Below are 21,118 nucleotides of genomic sequence, written 5' to 3' on the forward strand. Positions count from 1 at the left end.
TGTTAAGTTCATTTACCTCTGGAGGAATGTAGGCTCCACAGCGGTGTAGTGTCTGCTTGCTGTCAGAGAGGAGAGTAAAAAAAAAAACACAGCACATACTGGTGTATCAGTACTGCAAAAAATGAGTATTGACACCATTTCAAATATTCAGTAATGATATTTATCAATATTCCGATAACACTGTATCTAAAGGGTTAAAAAAAATGCCAATACAGGTATTAAAAACGTGGCATAAAAAATGTTTTAACAGTCATAGAGACTGCAGTTCAGTGTGTGATCATGGTACAATTCATGGTTACAATAAGATAAATATGGTTCAAAATAGACATGTGGTAAAAATACATACAATGCATGAATCTTATATATATATATACATATATAAATACATACATATATATATATATCTCAGATAGTGAATACATGCCAATTTCATTGTGCTCTACTTGTTAAGGTAGTACAGTGATGGTGCTGGGGAGGAATTTGAAAATAAATCCTGCAGTCAAGCTGAACACAAGGGAAAGTTTTCTGCCTCTTTGTTTCTACAAACAGGTGGGTTAATATTCCTCAACACTATATACTGTAGTATAAGAGATAACAGTGTTGTGAATCCTTGGTGATAAGGTGTAATGTTTAGAGTTGAGTCGTTTCTGCATTGTACCTGACAGATAAATGATGAGGTCCATTGTATTCTTCAGCACTGGGCTGATGATCTTCACTTTCTGTTGGAGTCTGACTTTTTAACAAAACAACTTCAGGGACGCGGTCAAGCAAGAAGTCATCCACGGTTCACAGCATGTGCACACAGACAGGCAGGGGTTTAATTCCTATTTGATCCATTTGTTTGGGGTTTTGCATGCTTATGGCTAATGTGCTACAAGAGGAGGTGCTGCGTATTGTGTTTTTGAAGAAAGTAATAGATCTAGGACACTGTCCATTGAACACACAACATACACAACATGTGTACATTTCGCCTCACAGGTTGACTTGTCCTAACAAAATCTGCATGTTGTGTTTAATAGGGCTTAAATGAACATACATTTTAAATGCAGACATTTCTCTTGGATAGTCTACCAATGACTCAATCTGTTACCATTTTTACCCCCAATTTCCTCATGAACACGAGGTCAACAATGAGCTGGAAGGATCTGTAATCAATGGGGAATATTTCTGTGTGTTTGCTGCTTGTCGTTATGTGCGGTTATGTTGGATGGTGCGTAATTACACATCTCAAACATTTTTGCACTTTAGGCTGTCCAATCCCAGACAGCAAACTTTACCCAAACATCTTACTTCTGATAGTAGTTAGTAGTTATAGTTATTTAGTTATAGTAGTTATTTTCCTGATATGCATTTTACCTGTGGAAGCTTCAAGGACATTACTATGGCAAGCCGCTTTAACAGTTAATAGCTGCACTGGATTGCAAATAGCTATCTATAACATTCTTTCATTCTCCTGTGTCAAAAAGATTTTTTAATTATCCACATCTTTCCATCCACATTTGTAATTTCACATCCCATGAAGTGCACCGAGCAAAGAATGTTTTTTACTCCCCCGGTCGGCCTGCATGTATACAGTTATTCATGTAGATATTTGTCAATGTTGTTATTGATTAGGCTACTCATATATTGTTGCAACATGCAAACTCTACTACCATCTCTTGTATTTCATAATTAAAACAATATAATTGAGCCCAGTAAGTGCCACTTTAACAAGGAAGGAAAAAGACAAGTACACGCTAATCCTGTTGCAAGGGCCAGTTCCCTTATATGATTGCTTTTTGATAACGTCTGCTATGATAAAATGAATCTGATGTTATATTCTGTTTACAGATGACAGTACAGAGAAGGAAGATAAAAGGAAGATAGGAGACCAAGAAGACAACAGTGAGGAAGTCCATAACACTGAGGTCAGTGATTTGGGGACCGCAGACACAGGACCAAGGGAAAGAAGGAAACAAGCAAGTCAATGGAGAGCAGCAAGTGATGGAGGGAAAGAGAGAAGAGAGAATCAGATGGAGAGTTAAAACCTACAGCATGGTGAGTTAGCCTCATCAGAAAATGGTGTGTGCCTGAAATCAGTTTGTTTATCTGTTTTTTTTTTGTTTTTTTCAGAAGATGTGTGACAGAGAGAAACATGAGTCATGGAGGGAAACAGCAGCAGTCTGGAAAAGTGAAAGGTACAGTAACACTCAATGACATTTATCTGAAAATTGTCCAAGTGAAAAAAGAAATGTTTTTAAAATATTTAATTTAATATGTTCTGTTGTCATTCAGTATACATTTCTTTGTTTTTCTGGCAGCAGATTCAAAGGATGGAAGGAATGAGCAGATGGAGGAAAAAGAGCAGCAGAGACAGAGGTGCAACACAACACAGTAGGGGTGGAAGGAAAAATAAAATACCAAAAATTAAACTGACTCGTGTAATGTGCATTTTTGGGGGGAAATATGGCTCCTGATATAGTCTGTAGGCATCATCACTCAACTTTTTCACATGGTCTGGTGTTAAAAAAAAAAAGCAAACTAAAAATCGCAAATCATGTAACCTCTAACATTTTTTAAAAATTGAGGGGGAATATGACTTGGCTTCAGTCAAAATATTTACAAAATATTTATTTTTTTGGCTTTAATTCCTGTGTTATCTATAAGTGCATTATCCTGTTTCTATCAATATAATATAATTTTATTTTGACACATTTTGAAGTACATGTTGGCAGTATTTGGCTGTAGACAAGACGCAATAAGGCTCAAGAAAGCATAGAGCTTTTTTCCCCAGGTAGGATCCCCTAGACTTCCCTATAAGGTTCTGGGCTCAGCCCCCAATGTTCTCAGTCCCAAGAAACGCCCCTGGTGGAGGGTGATGTCAACGCTACAGCACATTAAAGTAAACTTGATTTGTCATTATTGTAGTGAAAGTGAGGTCAGTTCCTGAAGAGACAAAACTTGTTGGTTTGTGTTTGTCTGGTTGGTTTGCAGCTATTAGCATTATTGTGCTCATGGGTTTGGGAGTTTGTCCTTTCTTTTACATTAGTTATCACAAATATTAAAAGACTGTTGTAAACATTTACTTTAATAGAGTGAGTTAGTTATGCTTAGCACCAATGCAGTATCAGCATTGATTCTTTTCAAACTCAACTCAAACTCAAAAGTACTTTATTATTCCGTTAGGAACTTCGTTGCGGAAGGACATCAAAAGTGCAGGAGCAGCAATACAATACAACAATCCACACATCCCTACATACCACACATAAGTACAAGTACTCACAGCAAAGGTTAAAAAAAAGACACATACAAAGATAAAAATTAGTTAAAAACAGGTTAAAAGAAAAAGACATTATGGTGGGAGTTAGGTATTTAAAAGTCGGATTGAGGTGGGAATGAAACTGGATGATGCCCTCTTTGTCCGGAGTGGGAGTGACCTGTATCTGTGTGCTGATGGTAGTAGGCTGTAGTTGCTATGTAGTGTGTGTGTTGTGTCTGTGGCAATCTGTGTGCCTTTTTTCTTGACCTGAGTATTGTAGATGTTGATGAGTGGCTCCTGTTCCTGACCTATGGTTTTATTGCTGAGTTTGACTATTTTGTTTAGACTGTTTCGGTGGGAGATGCTGAGTGCACCAAACCAGGCTGTTATGTTGAATGTGAGGATGGATTCAATGAAGCATTTGTAGAAAGCAGAGTATTGTTTGATGAAAGTTTACGGAGAAAAAAGAGGCGTTGCTGACATTTAAAAAAAAGATGTTCACTGTGTAGTTGAAATGTGAGTTTGTAGTCCATTATTGTACCAAGGTATTTGTATGATTCAACTCTTTCTATTGTTTCATTGTTAACAGAGAGTGTGGGAGTGAAGTGTCCGTGGTGGAAGTCAATGACCATTTCTTTGGTTTTAGAGGTGTTTAAGTCTAGGCGATTGTCTCTACACCACAGGGCAAAGGAGTCCAGTTCAGATTGTAACAGTCCGTCTGTGTTGGTGGTGTCCATGATAACAGTGTCATCTGAGTATTTGATGTATGTTATTCCCGGGGTTGAGCTCCTGCAGTTGTCTGTGTACAGTGTGAAGAGTAATGGAGAAATCACAGAGCCTTGAGGGGATCCAGTAGAGATTGTCCGTGGTGCACTGAGGTGGCCATTCACCCTGACCCCCTGGGGTCTACTTGTCAAAAAGGAGAGGACCCAGAGGATCAGGTGGGGATTAATGTTCATCTGGAGCAGTTTGCGTCCCATCAGGTGTAGTTGCAGGGTGTTAAATGCACTGGAAAAGTCCACGAAGACCAGCCTGACAAGGGACTTAGGTTTTTCCAGGTGGGTGATGGTCCCATGTAGCAGGGTCAGCACTGCGTCATCCACGCCCCTGTGCCGTCGATATGCAAACTGCAGTAGATCAGTGAACCCACTGACATCAGCCTGCAGCTGGGTCAGAACAAGCTTCTCAAAGCTTTTCATAGCCAGCGAAGTCAGAGCAACAGGTCGGTAGTCGTTGTTGTTTGTGGGGTTGCTCTTTTTCTCGACAGGGCAGATGATGGATGACTTCCAGACAGAGGGGATGGAGTGCTCAGCCAGGGAACGGTTGAACAGTGAGCAGAGGACCCCCACCAACTGGCCGCTGCAAGCCTTCAGCAGGAGCCCGCAGATCTGGTCAGGTCCGGGTGCCTTGTTTGGTTTTATCATTTTCAGCGTCCGTTCGACCTCCTCTGGCTGCAGCTGCAGGTAGGCAGTGGACTGAGTCGTGGTGGAGAGCTCTGCAATGAGCTCCTCCCTCTCCTCCGTATAGTCACACTGATCAAACCTGCAGAAAAAGTTGTTTTTTGAGTCATATGTCATGTTGATTTGTGCAGGGTCACTTGTGAAAACTTGACAAGTTTTTGTTTCCTCTTCTCTGCAAATGCACCAACAATAGTTCCAGACTGTCCTGTCCAGGAGAGAGGACTCTGAGGAGACACTCCATGGTGTCCTGCAGATGATCCACTTCACAGAGACCACAGGTGGGCTCATCCTTCTTGCCGATGTGGGTTTGATTCAATCATTACCATCTTAAAAGTCATCTCATGAAAATACTATTCTCACTGCTTTTTTATTGTCTGTGCCTGACAGTTGTCTGCCACAGTGACTGTTGTCCTTTCTAGAGGACCATCGCCCGTCCCCTGACTCCTTGTCTTTAAGACTGCTTGGTATGTATTGACTGAATTGACATAATGTATATTGCAAATAAGATGCGCTTTTTTAGTCATCTGTATACCAGCAAAGCATGAATGTTCTTCCAAGTAGAGACATTTATGTTTAAATATGTTTTAAGTCAAGCTGCTTTGTAATTTCAAGTTTCAGGTGGAACAGATCATGTGACTGTTGGGTGCGGGATGATCAGCCTGGAGGGTAATAATGTTTTATTTAATCACTTTCTTACATACAGGTATTTTATTTTACATTGTCCCACAAGTCAATGTAGTAGGACTCAAGGATTCAATCTACAGTTATTTAAAAAAAGAAAAAACCTGATTTGGTGTTGGAGATGGTCAGAGCAGAGTCGGCTGCTTCAGGTGCATCTGCGGCAGCCATTGTTAGCTGAGCAGCTGGACTATACCAGGGTCTGTAAGTCGAAGTTTTTCCACTCTCGGCGCCTGTCTTATTTCAACTTGACATTGTTCAAAGTTAAACGGTGGCCGGCTCCTACAATGCTGAGTGCACTCGAGACTTACTGACAGTGTGAATAACAGGAAAGTAAAGTGGCCGCTCAGGAGCTGTTCTCTGTTCACTGCCTCACTCAGTCGCCATACCAAAAGTCGAACCTGAACTCAGTCTTGCGCAGTTTGAAGCGTCAGTGTCAGGTCTGCTTTCATGTACATGTGTGGACCATAACTTTCTAACCTCTCAAGGCCTGCAGGATTCTAGAAGGCTACTAGGCCCAGCACATAAAACACATTAACACTGGAAGTTTTTTTTATACTTCAGTTTTGGTATTGGTACTAGCTGTAGCTGTATATTTACCGGACAGATATGGCAGTGGCATCAATCTACTAATCACTTTTTGGCAAGAAAGTGAACATGTATTTCCCAAAATGTCAAACTATTGCTTAAATATAGCTGCTGACTGCGGGGCATCATGGTGGAAGCAGGTGTTTTAAAACCTCATTATCCCAACATCTAGAGTTTGCTGCTTTCCTGCCTCTTTCTACTTGTACAACCCTGACACAAGTCACAAAAACAGTCACGTTTTAGAATAGCAACATGTATCAGTTGTGTATACTCAATGCCAAATGTCATATCTGTGATGCACGTTGTAGAAAGGTTATTGAAATGGGCAATCTTTAAGAAATTATATTTTATTTATTGAAAAAAGTTGTTTCACTACCATGTTCTAACTATACTATTCCTTCTGTCACTTTTACAGTGTTAAACAATTAAACAATATATTTTACAGTCAAGTGTCTCTCTCCATACAACATTTATCATAATGGAGGTTAACAGATTTTAAGATGAACTAAAACAACTACAGCTTAAGAAATGAGCTCTGGAGTAGCTACAACATAATGTGAAAATACTATAAACAGGTTAAGAATACACAGTATATTTATCAAGATGTTTTGTGGACGACTCTTACAGAAACAGCTATAAACAGAGACCCACAAAAACAATATACAACAAGACAAATACTACAATTTAATACCCTAAAATGAATCAGAATGTCTTATACACTCTTTGGTCCATAAACTACATCTGTAACAGCAGTGCATACAGTAGACTATATTCACATTGCAGGTGCTCTTCTCATATAGTTGTATTGTTGTGGCATAATTCACCGTGATATACACTAATAAGCCACCATATTAAAACCACTGACAGATGAAGTGAATAACATTCATCATCTCGTTTCAATGTAATATTCTGCTGGCAAACACTTGTCATGCACCATTAGAGACCGTGCACACCACCCTACGGCAATGGCACTCCCCGATGGCAGTGACCCTCTCCCCAGACAGACACCCCCAGATGTCCTGTGGTCATGCCTCAACAGATTGGGTCTCCATGGATCAGACATGTTCTGGCAGTTCCCACAGATGCTCAATTGGGGGAATTTGGGGGACAATTATTTAAGCTCTATGTCAAGGCCATTCATGAGCAGTATTTGTGAGGTGGGGGGACCTATACCATCGGGGAGTTTATGGGTGACGGCTGTCAAGTGGCATCCACATGAATACCAGGACCCAAGTTTCCCTTTGGACATTTGATTGTAACAGGATGATCAGAATGAAGTTATTCATTTCACCTGTCAGTAGTTTTAGGGCTGTGGCTGATGGGTGTACAGTATATCTGAACTGACAAGATTTGGCCACAAAAACAGTTAAACATTCAACCAAACAATTGGTTGCCATGTCAACAGACAGAAACATACTGTTTTCTGTCCTGCAGCAGGCTGCATGGGATAGATAGAACTGGCTGACTGTGATGCTGAATTTGAATAAACTTGCATTCATTGGACACTCCAACTGTCTGTTGAGGCTCCGGTACTCTTTAGCTGACTCTGGCCCATGTTTGCTTGCTGGTTTGTTGTAACGTGAAATTAAATCTGGCTCACACAGGGAGTGACAAACACAACACCCTGAATATGTTGCACTTTGAGAGATTAAATAGTCTCCAAATATTATGTAAATGTGTTCACAGACAATTTTTGCTGATTAGATTGAAACATTCCTCATGTCTATAGGCCTACAATAAATATGAAGTTAACTGGAGCTGCTTAGCTTATTACAAAAAATGAAAGCAGGGGGAAACAGCTAGCTTGGCTCTATCCAAAGGCAACAACAATCCACCTAGCAGCATGTCTACAGCACACTACTTAGCATGTTTTATTTTGTTTGTTTCATCTGTACACAAACTGAATTGCGGAACCAGTTGACAATCAAGCAGTAGACAATTCAGGAAGTTCTTGCAAAGATTTGCACCATGGCTACCTGTTTCCAGTTTTTATGCTAAGCTAATCTAACCTGCTGCTGTCTGTAGCACAGAAAATCTTCAGCATCCAGACATGAGATGATTTTCTCCACTAATTCTAAAAAGAAAGCAAATAAATATCTTTCAAAAACTGTCAAACTCTTCCTTGAAAGACACAATCTGCGATCTGAAATGTTAATAACTGAAGTGTGGTTTGTAGAGGGACAGCAAGTTTAACATGTGTCTGTTTTTTATGCACCAAAAATATGTTTGTTAAGTTTCATCAGCTCAGAGAGCAGTTTGAGATCTGTGTTACTTTGTAATAAAAATGTGTGTTAAAAACATGAGGGATGTTTAGGCCTTTCAGAAAAACAGATCCATTGAATCAGTAACAAAAAGGAACAAGTCCAAATATGACATAAAGCATTATACTGCTGCATGGAATGCTCAGATCATTCAATAAGAATGCAGTCACACATATCTGTGAGATTTATGCCTGTGTTTTTAAAATGGTGTCATCTGTCATGTCAGAATTAGTGAGGTAAAAAAACGCACACATCATTTTTGGCAGTGCTGTTTTTTACTGACTCCTGAGTTTCCCCATGTTTTTGTGTTCTCGTGGAGACCCATCAAAAAGAAATAACCTTGAGTCATCAACGCAATTAACTTAAGTATAAGTTCATCATGTTGCATAGAGCACAGTTCAGGGGCTTCTATCACATAGTGAGGTGAGTGGTTTGTCAGGTATCTTTGGTTTGAATTCAGGTTATCTGGTATCAAAGACCTGGCTCAGTGAAGACTCAAACAGAATAAGCTGAACTCACTTTGTGACACATGCTCTTTGGTAGAGTAAAAAGGAAGAGGCTGTGTAAATGGCAAAAACAAACAAGGAGGTGAAAATGAATTGCACTTGGGATGGCATGTTGAACCAGTCCTTTTTATACTCCTGTGAGCTTGTGTTGGTTTTAGTGTACATCACAGAGCAGATAGAAGTAGCTACTATTACATGTGCAACAGTTCAGAAGTGAGCAGGAGCACCTGCAGTGTGAACGTAGCCTGATATTAGAGACAGTGAGGAGGTCCAAGTCTTCTCCCCATCATCTCCGTCACCTGCAGCAGTGTAAAGAGTGACCACAGCCGCAGCTGCAGGCCTGAGCGCTGGTCAAACAGTAAAGCCTACGTCATCTGTCCATTTTGTTTTGTCCACACAGTCTGTTACGTGTAGACGCAGGAATTCTTGCAGTCAGCTTCAGTCTCAAAGTTGTTTGCGTTGCCCTGACAGCCTCCGTACCAGAACTGGGCACAAGCATTGGCCTCAGGGTCGTAGTACCACCTGACTACGTACTGTCGACAGGGACCAGGGTCCAGTGGCTGGCTGCACCCCTGATCTGAAAGGACAAGAAGGGTGCAGTGAGTGAATTGTTTGGCTTGGAATAGTAAATGAGTCATGTTAACTGCATACACTGTTAATCTGCTCAGAGGTAGAAGAAGTATTCAGATCCTTTACTTGATATATTGATAGTATTAAAATAAATACTGCAATTCAAAACTACTCTAGCACAAGTAAAAGTCCTGTATAAAAAAGTAAAAGCAGTTGCATGTTTATCTTCAGTAAAATACAATTAATGTGTCAAAAATTAAAAACACTTGTTTTTTGTTCCCATTTCAGATGGCTTCACAAATGTGTAAGGTTACCTGTGAGAGGGTCCAGACAGGTTGGGAGGGGAGAGTAACGAGGGAGGATTTGCTCCTTTAACTTTGGACTTTGCTTTGTAACCCCAGCTGCCCTTTGCTTTCCAAATTATTTATAAAATACTGCACAGGTCCACTTTGATTATATCTGTGTCTTATTTTATACCTACCTGGCTATGCATCAGCAAAACAAATTATTATCTCCACCAACGAGGTTATGTTTTTCAGTACCATTTATTTGTCAGCAGGATTACTTAAAAACTACCAGCCCAACCAAACCAAAAGTAATGGAGTAACAGTGATTTCATGGGAGAACCGGTAGAACTGTAACATCAGCACTATTGTAACAAAGTTTTTCTCTCAAACTAAGGTAATGTGGCTATGGAAACACATACCATGCAACTAATAACATTAATGAGGTTATTATCTACATGCAAGTTTAAATGTTCTACCTCTTAAACACAGTTCCTCATCCCAACTGTTGTGATAACAAATGAAAATGAAAATGATGAAATACAGTCTGATGTAAGTGACATGTATCAAAAAAGTGTAGTTTTGTAACAGTAGGCATTCTGCTTGTTTACCTGGCAGGGATGAGTCGGTGAGGGGTGGAGGAGGAGGGCTAACAGGAGTCTGTGTGCTCACTTCCTCATACAGCCAGTCAGTCAGAGTTTGAGGACCCACCACGGAGTTCAGCCCAGGGCCTTGCAGCCCCCTGCCCCCAGGAGAGGCAAACACGATGTCTGGCGTCACCAACAGTTTACTATCAACCAGGTTCTTGTTAGCTCGACCTGACTCCTGGGGCTGCGGAGTTGGGGCTGTTACTGTCTCCACTGGGAGTTCAAGCTGTGGAGTGTTGAAGGAGCTCAGATCAGACACACTTAAAAGTCAAGCTGATGATACATGACAGTTTTTCAATTTATCATTTTAAATTCAGTCTTATCTGTCTTCAACAGTAAATGCTGAAAATCAACTTACAGAGAGACTTAACCAGTTGATCATGGTCCCCAGAGGATGACTTGGTGACCCCCCTTTTGATGATCATGTTTTCATGTAGCAACATTTCCCCCTGACCTGATCAGTAACAAGTATCTCAGAATATAATGTCTGGATTTGAATGAAAATTGCTGTAAATATTAATGGTCCCCACAGACTGAATCCAAAGGTTTCTGGTGACACACTGACCTTTCCTGTAGCACCACCATCAAGTAAAAATTTCCTCTTGTGCAGATGAACTATCAACATAGCATATTGATGCTCCCCAGAAAATAAACCTTTAATCTTTGATTGTATTACTTTATGCTCTTGCAGTTGAAGCATACATTTGTGTTCATATTCAAGTCATCAGCACTCAGGCAAAATGTTCATCCTGTTAGCTCAGAGTTAATGTTTACTCTGTTAGCTTAATCAGCTGCCGATATTAGCTTGACAGACCCCAGATCCCAATCCAATCAGCATCCGTGGGACTGCTAGAACAAGTCCGATCCATGGAGGTCCCACCGCCAGCATACAGGACCCAAAGGATACACTACAAACGTCCCGGTGCCAGACACAACAGGACACCCCCAGAGGTCTTTTGACCATGCCTTGACAGGTCAGAGCTGTTTTGGCTGCACAGAGAAACCTGCACAATATTTAGTAGGTGGCTGATCGGTGTGTACAGTATTCTATACAATGTGTATCTGCATATCCTGGCCCAAATTTAAACTAACTGAAGGAATCCTTAATACGAATGTTTGTGTTATGTATTTTTGTACTGATTCTGTTTTATAAATCTCAACCATCGTGTATTTTCTAATTGAAAAATAACAGCTACACAGTATTGTTACTTCTTAAATATTCATAGAAACCCACTGTTTGTGGGTCAATATACCTGATGTGGGATTATCAACCCTGGTTTCATTTGCATGTGACTGGAAAGCCTCCCAGCAAGCCCGGTGTCTTCGGGACATCCCCCTGAGAGTCATGAAATGACTCTAAACACACTTCGCAATATCAGCTTTCATGAAACTGTTCACCCCGTTATTATGGTTTTGTCTGGGCAGGCAGCTGGAAATTTCCCAGGTGCACGGGTTATTGGGTATGATTTGAGCAGCAGAGGCTGTGGTCCCCATTGGTCTTCTCAGGGCTTGACCACTCCACAAGTGGTTGAATGCCTTAAATCTCGAGTCAAAACGCGACTGCAAATAGATTAGTGTACTTAACTTCATGTCAAACCATTCAGTGATTTTTGAGACAATTCACTTGAAACTAAAAATGTCTGTCTCATGGTGTGGCTAAAGGAAAAGTCAGGGAAAAACTTCATGGTAATCCATTTAACAGCTGTTGAGATATTTCAGTGTGGACCATTGTCAATAATTATTTAATTCCAAAATGTACTAATTTTAATATTTTTTATTAAACTCATAAAGCCAATTATCTCTTATGTTCACCTGTAAGTTGAGTCCATTAGCAAGCTAGTGCCAGTGCTAACTGGTCCACCTCTGGTCCTGTAAGTCTTCCCCATCATACCAGTATTACACTGGGACTCATAATCACCAAACAAATAGTCTCCATGTAGCTGAGTATTTAAAATGTGAGCTCAACTGTTTGTTCAAACTGTGGGATGGTGTTTTGTTATATTCATCATCTGTAGACTGAGGTTAACAGTATTTGTAAGCATTAAATATTTCTATCTTTCTTTCCACATGAGATAAAAGCAGCATTACTTGTATGATTTCCTCATCTGGGAACTCTTTGCTGTCCTCTGGAGCCTCTGGGAGGATTTCCGTAGGGGGAAAGACAGACTTTGGTAGAAATGCCATTGTGTCTTCCTGCTCACAAATCCGACTCAGTATTTTGCTTTCCACACCTGTAACAAAACAAAGAGGTAACATAATTAGATAAATTGGCATTACAGGTTGCACTCAACACATAAAATGATATATGGCTGAAGTAGTAACCATTTTTTGAAGTAGTGTTTGGCTTGTTTTTATAATCTGCCAATGGCACTTCTGTAACTTATTGACCCACATGCTGTCACAGTGCTCTTAGACTGCTCCTTAAAAAGCCTAATCTTGATCCAGAAGCTTTAGCCAACTATAGACCTATATCCAACCTCCCTTTCCTCTCCAAGATCCTTGAGAAAGCAGTCGCCAACCAGCTATGTGACTTTCTTCATAAAAATAGTTTATATGAGGATTTTCAATCAGGTTTTAGAGCACATCATAGCACAGAGACGGCACTGGTGAAAGTTACAAATGACCTCCTAATCGCTTCTGACAAAGGACTTGTCTCTGTCCTGGTCTTACTAGATCTTAGTGCTGCATTTGATACCATTGATCATCACATTCTACTACAGAGACTGGAACACTTAATTGGCATTAAAGGACCCGCATTAAACTGGTTTAAGTCCTATTTATCGGATCGATTTCAGTTTGTACATGTTAATGATGAGTCATCCCTGTATACCAAGGTTAGTCATGGTGTTCCTCAAGGCTCCGTGCTTGGACCCATACTATTCACCTTATATATGCTCCCTCTAGGAAATATAATTCGGAAACACTCCATAAACTTTCATTGTTATGCAGATGATACACAGTTATACCTATCAATAAAGCCAAATGAAACTAATCAGCTTACTAAACTCCATGCATGTCTCAAGGACATTAAGACCTGGATGACCTGCAATTTTCTGCTGTTAAACTCAGATAAAACCGAAGTTATAGTACTTGGTCCTAAACACCTTAGAGATGCATTATCTAATGATATAGCGAGTTTGGATGGCATTAACTTGGCCTCCAGCACCACCGTCAGGAATCTGGGAGTTATCTTTGATCAAGATATGTCCTTCAACTCCCACATAAAACAAATTTCAAGGTCTGCATTTTTTCATCTACGTAACATTGCAAAAATCAGGCCCATCCTGTCTCAAAAAGACGCAGAAAAGCTAGTCCATGCATTTGTCACTTCCAGACTGGACTATTGTAATTCTCTATTATCAGGCTGCCCTAACAAGTCTCTAAAGAGTCTCCAGCTGGTCCAGAATGCTGCAGCACGTGTACTGACAGGAACTAAGAAAAGAGATCATATTACTCCTGTACTGGCCTCTCTGCACTGGCTCCCTGTAAAATCAAGAATAGAGTTTAAAATCCTTCTCCTCACTTACAAAGCTGTTAATGGTCAGGCACCATCATATCTCCAGGAGCTCATATTACCCTATCACCCAACTAGAGCATTACGCTCCCAGAACGCAGGATTACTTGTAGTTCCTAAAGTCTCCAAAAGTAGAATGGGAGCCAGAGCCTTCAGTTATCAAGCTCCTCTTCTGTGGAACCATCTTCCTGTTTTGGTCCGGGAGGCGGACACCCTCTCTACCTTTAAGAGTAGACTTAAGACCTTCCTCTTCGATAGAGCTTATAGTTAGGGCTGGTCCAGGACAGGCCCAGGCCTGTCCTGGACCAGCTCTTAGTTATGCTGCTATAGGCCTAGTCCGGGGGACAATGACACACTGAGCTTCTCTCTCCTCCCCCTCTCCTCTCCTCTCCATCTGTATACATTATGCCTGTATACATGCCCCATCTCTGCATGTCACTGACTTACTTCTTCCCCGGAGTCCTTGTGCTTTCTAGTCCTACAGGCTCCCTTGGATCCTGGCCGCGCCCGGGTCGTGGATCATGGATGCGCCCACTGCTATGGCCCTGCCTGATCGTGGATGCGCCCACTGCTATGGCCCTGCCTGATCGTGGATGCGCCTACTGCTATGGCCCTGCCTGATCGTGGATGCACCTACTGCCATGACCCTGCCTGACACCCACCACTACTGTCGCTAATATTAGTCACATCTCTGTTACATACGTTCCACTACTATTATCGTACTGCATTGCTACATACCATCCTTGCCATTGATCACTACTACTGTTATCACTAGTAATCACATTTCCATGTGCATTTCATCATTATTGCTGTAATACATCTTTGTGTACTTTCACTCCTGTCAACCATCGCTTATAATTGAATACATTGTGATCTCGTTGATCTGCTCTGTACATGCGACATCTATTGCACGTCTGTCCGTCCTGGGAGAGGGATCCCTCCTCTGTGGCTCTCCCTGAGGTTTCTTCCGCATTTTTTTTTCCCTGTTAAAAGGGCCTTTTTTTGGGGCAAGTTTTTCCTCACTCGAATCGAGGGTCGAAGGACAGAGGGTGTCGTCTCTGTACAGATTGTAAAGCCCTCTGAGGCAAACTGTGATTTGTGAATTTGGGCTATACAAATAAAATTTGATTTGATTTGATTTGATTTGATTTGCTCACATGTCCCCCTACACTGATGTCAAACAATTGAGTCAAACCACAGTGAGAAGGTGAACTGGATGGTTTGTTTCTCTCTTTGAGGCTATCGAAGGATGTTTTTGCTGACCTGTCACGCAGGTTTTTGGAATACTATATATGATTGAGGCATAGGCGGAGTTTGACATTTGGGTAGGGGGAGGCAAACACATTAATCTGTGCATTGATACCTGGTGTCTTATCTCTGACCTCTTTACTTCCCATAGCTGGAACTGGGGAGTGATGATAATAACTTCCTTCCTACTCAGAGCTTACAGGTGGATACCGGAAGTGTGGCAGCTGGCATTCAGCAACAGAGTGAGAAAAGCACCTCTAGTTTGAGTACAATGCTATGATTAAAAAAGGTGCCTTGGATATAATGTATGTTGGAGTAAGAAGAATTTTACAACATCAGTTGAGGGGAGGGAGTATTGCTATGCGGGGTCGAGGTGAAGTCTGAACAAGTGAGTCTTGAGTCTTTTGCGAAAGATGGCGAGTGACTCTGCTGTCCTGACATTGGTCGGGAGTTCGTTCCACCACTGAGGTGCCAGAACAGAGAAGAGTCGCAACTTCGCTGGGCGGTCTTTGATTGCTCTTAGCAATGGTGGTACCAGCCGGCCAGCTGATGTAGTAGAGCAAAGTGCTCGCGCAGGGGCGTGTGGTCTGATCAGTGTTTGGAGGTAGATGGGTGCAGTTCGGTTGACGGCCTTGAAGGCCAGCACCATGGTCTTGAATCTGATGCGGGCCACAACAGGAAGCCAGTGGAGGTCACGGAGGAGGGGGGTCACATGGGAGAGTTTGGGTAGATTGAAAACGAGTCGAGCTGCAGCATTCTGGATACGTTGCAATGGTTTAGTCGCAGAAGCTGGGAGTCCAGCCAAGAGCGAGTTGCAGCAGTCGAGGCGGGAGATGACCAGCGATTGAACCAGGAGTTGCGTCGCTTCCTTTGTGAGGAAAGACCTGATCCTGCGGATGTTGATGAGGGCAAATCTGCAGGATCGGGCCACCGCGGTGATGTTGGGGGTGCAGGATAGTCTGTCGTCGAGGATTACACCCAGGTTCCTCGCAGTCGATGAAGGCGATACTGTGACATCCTCGACAGTGACTGACAGGTCCATGTGAGGGCAGTCTTTCCCCGGGATGAAGAGGAGTTTAGTTTTACTGAGGTGGAGCTTGAGATGATGGGCAGTTCTCCAAGCAGAGATGTCTGCCAGACATTTTGAGATGCGCGTGGCAACGTGGGTATTGGAGGATGGGGGAAAGGAGAGGAACAGCTTGGTGTCGTCAGCATAACAGTGGTAAGAGAATCCATGTGATGTGATTGCAGAGCCTAGTGATCTAGTGTATAGTGAAAACAGAAGCGGTCCTAGTACTGAGCCTTGAGGGACACCAGTTTCCAGGGAGCAGGGTTTGGACAAGGAGCCATTCCACATGGCCTGAAAGGTGTGTTCTGTCAGGTATGGTAATACGGTATCCCGGGTTATCTAAAAATAGCAACGGTGTCACTTCTATTAAAGTGATGAAAAAATTTGACTGTGCATTGTGTGCATCTATAATAAATGCCTAAGAGTGTCTTCAGCAGCACCACTGTCCGTATGTTTGAAGATGCTACAAAAGTGATGACAGAACCTTTTGTACATAACTTTGTAAAACTTTGTAAATAGTGTAATTTGTCAAATAAATAACCTGCCAAAAGAGACTATTTAAAAGTGTTCCTACTCATGCATCACATGACAGCCTCTCCTCAGTGGGGGGAATTTACCCAGATTCTCTGTATAGCCCAGAGGCCCAGCTTTAAGCTGAGGAGGCCGGTGTGTTTAAAAGGAAAGTACAGCTATCAATCTGCCCACCACTGCTAGCAACAGAGAAACACCAGCGCACATGTACTGTAATGCTCACTACATTGTAGGCCACTTGCATATCTTTCTATAATTGATTATCAGTTATCATCATTTTTAATATAGCATATATGTTTAAAATAGTTTTTTCTAATGTGAAACTGTTTGATCCAATGATTTGACCTATGTTTAAAGCAAAATCAGAATAGGCTACATTAGGAATTAAAAGAATAAATAATTGCCAAGTTACTTGAATGATAATCTAATCTAATCTAATCTGTCACTATTCAACAAGTGGCCCAACAAAATCCAACCTATACAGCCTGCAATTTACAGCATAAGTACAGGAGTTACAGTGTAATCTTTTGTACCTACTGTGTACTTGTACAGTATGTACCAATACATATGTCTCTACTTGGGAACAAGATATAAAAAAAAGGGGGTAACAATTCAGGATTTTACAAAGAATTTATACTGTAGTTATTTTTTAAACTACTGGGTACCTATTTGATTATTACAGGTTATTTATGTCTACTTAGCAGTAATCTGAGTTTCTGGGATTCATTTAGAATACAGGGACACTGTATTGTCATGGATACTGACATCTGACACCCAGGATGCGAATACAAATATACCACAAGACGGAACACTAGATATAAATCACAACTCTCATGTATGGTTAGCATACTCTTCTGAAAGCAAACTGTGCAGTTCATTTAGTTTGTCCTTCCATGTTTTAAGGGCAAGTAAAATCAACACAAACTGTTCTCATATTGTTCTCTGTAGTTACATTTAGTTATATGGTAACTAAAGGATATGCAGGCTGTAATCTAAAGCACTCTTAGTTCTCCCCTTGTTATGTTTAGTTGCACGGTAACTCCAGGATATGCAGGCCATAATCTTATACTCTGATACCAAAGTTATTTGAGAATGTGGTAATTTATATTATGGTCATTCTGTACCCCATGATAATAACATTGTAACTGGCGGTGACACTGAACAATAAGGTAAATACAGGTAATACAGTAGTTACTGAGTAGTCTGTCATCACTTCCTGATTAGCTACTATTAATTCAGTATTAAAGTCAGTCCCACTATTTCCTGGGACTTCACAATTACTTCTTTAATTACAAACCAGAGATATCACACCACATATAAATTAATATGCACATTCAATTCATATTCTGTATCATTATTGATGCTGACACCTTGCTTTGAACCTGCCGCCTTCTGTTTCCAGAGCAGCTGAAGGTCGGCTAGGCTCCCACCCTAGATTGGCCGGGCTGCCACTGATTTGGACCATCCGTCCACTCCTGCAACTCCTCCAGGTGTCTGTGCTTTCTACTCCCCAGCACAAAAGCTGTCCAACTTTTTTCTTTCTGTATCAAAATATAGCCTATGTATAACAAAATATGCTAATGTTATGAATAAAATATGTGCACATCAGAAGAATACTTGCCCTTACGATGGTTAAACACATGTGGGGTATTTGAAATCAGTAGTTACAGTAAAATCAAAAAGCTGCAAACTCGGACAGCCGTTTTGCAGGTGAGATGGTTTATGATGCTCTCTTTCTATTGGTTAATCTATTTTTTTTTTAAGTAATTGAATCTGTTTTAAACTTACATTCTTTAGATGTGCACGTATTTTATTTATAACAGTAGCTTATTTTCTTATAAGCAGGCTATATTTTGATCTCCAGAGAGCACAGACCCCTGGAGGAGGAGGGGGAGGAGGAGGAGGAGGAAGAGCAGGTAGACAATCCAAATCAGTGACAGCAGGACAGTCGATCCAGTGTGGAAGCAGAGCCGAACATCAGGGATGCTGGAAAAAGAAGACAGCAGGTTCAAAGCTCCGTCTATGGAAGCGGACAATTATTTTTAAGGCGTCAAAATCACTAATGCTACAGAATATGACTCAGCTGTGCATATTAAAGTTTCCAAATGCCAAATTGAGCTGCACTTGTGGTCGCAGTTCAGCACCAGCATGTTTGACCAAAACAAACCGGCCTGTCAGCCAAACCTCTATCTCCCTTTGCCGCCCATCCACCCCTCCCTCTCTTCCTCTGCCAATCTCATCAGCAGCAGGGGTTGCAAAGCACAGAGGAAGCATCCCCTCATCACAGAAGATAACGGAATGTTATCCTTACCCTTTTAGTTACCCTTTTGTGGCCCACATTGTGCCACTTTTGGGAACAGGCACCAGAGTCAAGACGGCATTTACATGAAAATAGTTAGTGGCCCAAGTCTGCAAATAAAGTCTTGACACTAGTGTTTGTCTCCAAAAGTGGGTGTAGCTCAGAACACACACAACCCTGCTTGCTGTGTCTGTTAATAAATGAGATGGTCCAACCGTTCCAATGGAAGGGGTGTCACATGCACTAACATGCACATGTGGCCAGACCGGCTATCCAAAACAAAAAAACAGAGAAGCTCAATACCAACACACAGAGAGGGAGTGTGGCGTCACTCTGCGGAGGGCATCCTTACTCCACTATATCTTTACAGAGCAAATAGTTGTTTCCTGACATCTAATGAGGCTGAATGTTGTATATTGGACTTTGTGGTGTGAATATAATTTTTTAAATATTTTCTGAAAATCTTTCTGACTGGTTTGTTATTAAAGAAGTAATTGTGAACTCCCAGGAAATACTCAGTAGCTAATCATTAAGTAATGAAATACTACTCAGTAACTACTGCACATTTTTGTCTACCTTGTTAAGTGTTACCGCCAGTTCCTATTCTATTATTGCAGTGTACAGAATGACTATAACATAAATTACCACATTCTTAAATAACTTTGGTAACATAGTTTTAGATTATGGCCCGCTTATCCTTTAGTTACCATATAACTAAATGTAACGGGGGGGCTGACTTGCTCTTACTCTGTAACTACAGAGAACAATAAGAGAACAGTTTGTGTTGATTTTACTTGCCTCAAAACATGGAAGAACAAACTAAATTAACTGCACAGTTTGCTTTTAGAAGAGTATGCTAACCATACACGAGAGTTGTGATTCATATCTAGTGTTCTGTCTTGTGTTATATTTGTATTCACGTCCTGGGATGAACAGGGGCCGTGCACAGAGCTGAAACAAGTAAGTATGCACTTTGAGGAGCTGTAAAAGTATAGTATATCGACCCATGGAAAAACTGATATTTCTTAAGGGACAAATATGAAATTGAAAAAGGACTTTAGTATAGCCAACATCTTTACTGCCTCCAAATTCATCCTGCATCTTAAACAGAAAAAAGACTGAGAATAACGTAATTAGCCAAGTAAAGTTACCTTCACCTCACCTATCTCTCTTCTGCCCTGCTCCATGTTTATGAGGGGCCCTGACAGACAGAGAGGGAGCAGCTGCTCCAGAGTAAACGACAGAAAACACTCTCAAATGGAGCTGAGATTTAACGAGTGCAAATAAACTACATAAATAACATAAATAAAATATATGTTTTCCCTTCAGGAGGATTGGGAAAATAATAAAAATGAAAAAAAATAACTACAGTATAAATTATTTTGTAAAATACAAAATTGTTACCCCCTTATTTTTACATCTTGTTCCCAGGTACCTACATATATGTTTCTGTATGTATTGTACTGGTACACTGTTAGAACAAAAGATTTGACCATAACTCTGGAGTACTTATGCTGTAAATTGCGGGCTGTAATGTAAAGTGTTACCATGTTTACTTACTGGGAAGTGCCCTGAAGTCATCTATGAGGTAGACGTGCTCTTCATCAGGATCAGAGGCAATTACATTCATCTCTGCCCGGAACGCTTCATACAGAGGGTCAGTCCTGTTCACGACTCCTATAGCAAACATCTCAATCCCTTCTTCGTGGGCCTCTGTTGCTGTTTGTTCAAACTGCATGACGTCACGTGAGTCGGCTTGTCCATCTGTTAAAACCACAGCTACCTTCCTCACACCGGGCCTGGAGGCCTGGAACAGCTGGTTGGCTCGATGGATGGCGCTGCCTGTGAAGGTGCCTTCGCCCAGGTAAGGCATCTTTCTGATGACAGCCTTGATATCATCCTGGCTTGACTGCTGCTGCAGACTGACCACAACCATGTCCACATGGCTGTAGAGGACCACGCCAATACGACTGGCTTCTCGGCTCACCGACACCCGGTCGATAAGAGCATTAACAAAGTCCTTCACCAGCTCAAAGTTTTCTGGTCCAACACTCTCAGAGCTGTCTATGACAAACACTAGCTCCAGAGGGCTCTCTCTGCACTTGAGACCACAGCCTAGGAAAGAAATGTAAATCATAACAGTAAAAAAAACTGCAGGGGTGGATACAAAAACATGAACAATTGTAAAACAAAGCCACAAGTACTAAAAATAATAAAGCGATAAA

The 21,118-nt window shown here is 41.3% G+C and overlaps 1 protein-coding gene and 1 long non-coding RNA gene across 2 annotated transcripts in view; one reads left to right on the forward strand and one right to left on the reverse strand.

The window, feature by feature from the left end:
* The first annotated feature begins 1,782 nt into the window (after positions 1-1,782).
* LOC311272892 lies at positions 1,783-2,465 on the forward strand. Its single transcript, XR_014624611.1, has 3 exons — positions 1,783-2,037; positions 2,113-2,177; positions 2,304-2,465. It is a non-coding gene; the product is annotated as an uncharacterized lncRNA (long non-coding RNA).
* Positions 2,466-6,295: 3,830 nt separating this feature from the next.
* col28a1a (collagen, type XXVIII, alpha 1a) overlaps positions 6,296-21,118 on the reverse strand; it is a 47,166-nt gene continuing 32,343 nt past the window's right edge. The window contains exons 32-35 of the mRNA XM_084378901.1: positions 20,454-21,008; positions 12,321-12,463; positions 10,197-10,458; positions 6,296-9,308 (exon numbers count right to left, since the gene is read on the reverse strand). Of these exons, the coding sequence (XP_084235027.1) occupies positions 9,136-9,308; positions 10,197-10,458; positions 12,321-12,463; positions 20,454-21,008 (1,133 nt within the window). The 3' untranslated portion in view covers positions 6,296-9,135. The remainder of the gene's footprint in view (positions 9,309-10,196; positions 10,459-12,320; positions 12,464-20,453; positions 21,009-21,118) is intronic.

This window comes from Pagrus pagrus (assembly GCF_965226575.1).
Source record: "Pagrus pagrus genome assembly, chromosome: 17".
Classification (NCBI taxonomy): Eukaryota; Metazoa; Chordata; class Actinopteri; order Spariformes; family Sparidae; genus Pagrus; species Pagrus pagrus.